General features: G+C 47.1%; 1 protein-coding gene across 3 annotated transcripts in view; it reads right to left on the bottom strand.

Moving 5' to 3' along the window:
• rreb1a (ras responsive element binding protein 1a) overlaps positions 1-715 on the bottom strand; it is a 42,450-nt gene extending 41,735 nt beyond the window's left edge. For 2 of the 3 annotated variants that reach the window (XM_024279782.2, XM_024279783.2), the window contains exon 1: positions 577-715. In XM_024279782.2, the coding sequence (XP_024135550.1) occupies positions 577-661 (85 nt within the window). In that variant the 5' untranslated portion in view covers positions 662-715. The remainder of the gene's footprint in view (positions 1-576) is intronic. The other variant, XM_024279784.2, reaches the window with a different exon arrangement.
• Positions 716-1,453: the final 738 nt, after the last annotated feature.

Raw genomic sequence — 1,453 nt, 5'->3', positions numbered from 1 at the left:
CTCCTCTCCCCTCCCTCCTTCACCTCCTCCTCCTCTGCTTCTCTTCCTCTCCCCCCGTCGCTCTCCTCTCCCGGAGAAAACCCGGTAGACTCACGCAGTAAAGTGTTTGGGGAAAGTGGCGGAGGGGAACGGAGTCTCCTCGGAGATGTGGTTCGGCTGGTTTCGGGTCCGGACTCCAGGCTCCGGCCCCCCTCCCTCCCTCCTTGCCTCGCGCTCTCTGCGTGTCTCTCCCTCTAAACCTGATAAGTAAAGCTCATCACGTGTTGTCTCTCCAGTCTCCAAGGGGACGTGGCCATCAAGCATCTCTGCCTTCACGCACACACGGACGTTACCGGGGTACTGGATTACCGGTACCTCCTCTTCTCCTCCCGGTACCGAGCCGCAACTGCATCCGTTATCACCTCAAAACACCCCCTCCCGTCGAAGAAACCCAATTATTTCTCGGTTTCTGTGACTTTGGCTAAACTTTTGCTCGACACGAAAGCCTGTCAGTGTGTTTAAAACGACTCCATCCCCCTTTAAATGCGCTTCCACTCCAAAAACATCCTCTGAAAGTTACTTTTTTGGCACGTTTACCTCTTTTTCTCCTCAATGTGTGACTTTTCTTCTCTCCTCTGCCATTATATTTCCAAAAACACACGCTGCAAAGCCGTTTTATCATCCGCGTTGACTTTAAAGATAAGAAACCATTGAACCACACTTTACAGGCTGAGCTGTCTCACCTCTCGCGAGAGCTGGGGGCGGACAGTTTGGGGGATCGGTGGGATATCGCGAGACGACACAAGGAGAGTGTGAAGGATGCCAACCGTCAGCCTGGGGGTTGGGGAGTGCTACTGTTTCCAGGGAGGTGTCCGGGAGGCAGTCAGGTCACTCCTGAAGCTTCATTTTTCCACGGACGGGGCCGAACGAGACTTTTACAGACGGAAACCGAAAACTGTCCGTCAGCTCCGCGCGGGAGACACGAGACCAGGAACTTTCACATGCAGAACAACCAAAACAACTTTAAGTGTTGCCCAGAAAATTACTAAAACTTTTATTTTTAATAAAATAATATATTTATCTTAAAAACTGGACACTTCTATTTCTCATTTGCACATATAAAGGTACCCCTGAGTCTTCCAGATTTTTTTGTAGCACATAAAGTTGACTTAAGCATCAAAAAGAGTTTATTTAAAAATATTTTGTCAAATTGTGCACTTTTTCATTAACTTTTTAAAATATTGGTTGAAAGAAGAGCTATTCACTGTATTTGCTTTGCTTTCACACTGCACTTTAAAGGGTGGACCAAGCTTTCTGGATGACGTACAACTCTTAAAAAGAGGGGAAAAAAACTTGGGTTGTGTCCGAATTCCCCCCCGTAATACCTAACTACTAAAACACTATATACTGCGGGACTATGTAGAGCCCTGGATTTTAAAGGTAATTCAGACACAATACTTACTACTTTTCTTTC

Source organism: Oryzias melastigma, linkage group LG20 (genome assembly GCF_002922805.2).
Source record: "Oryzias melastigma strain HK-1 linkage group LG20, ASM292280v2, whole genome shotgun sequence".
Taxonomy (NCBI): domain Eukaryota; kingdom Metazoa; phylum Chordata; class Actinopteri; order Beloniformes; family Adrianichthyidae; genus Oryzias; species Oryzias melastigma.
This window is presented reverse-complemented; position numbering and strand designations above follow the sequence as displayed.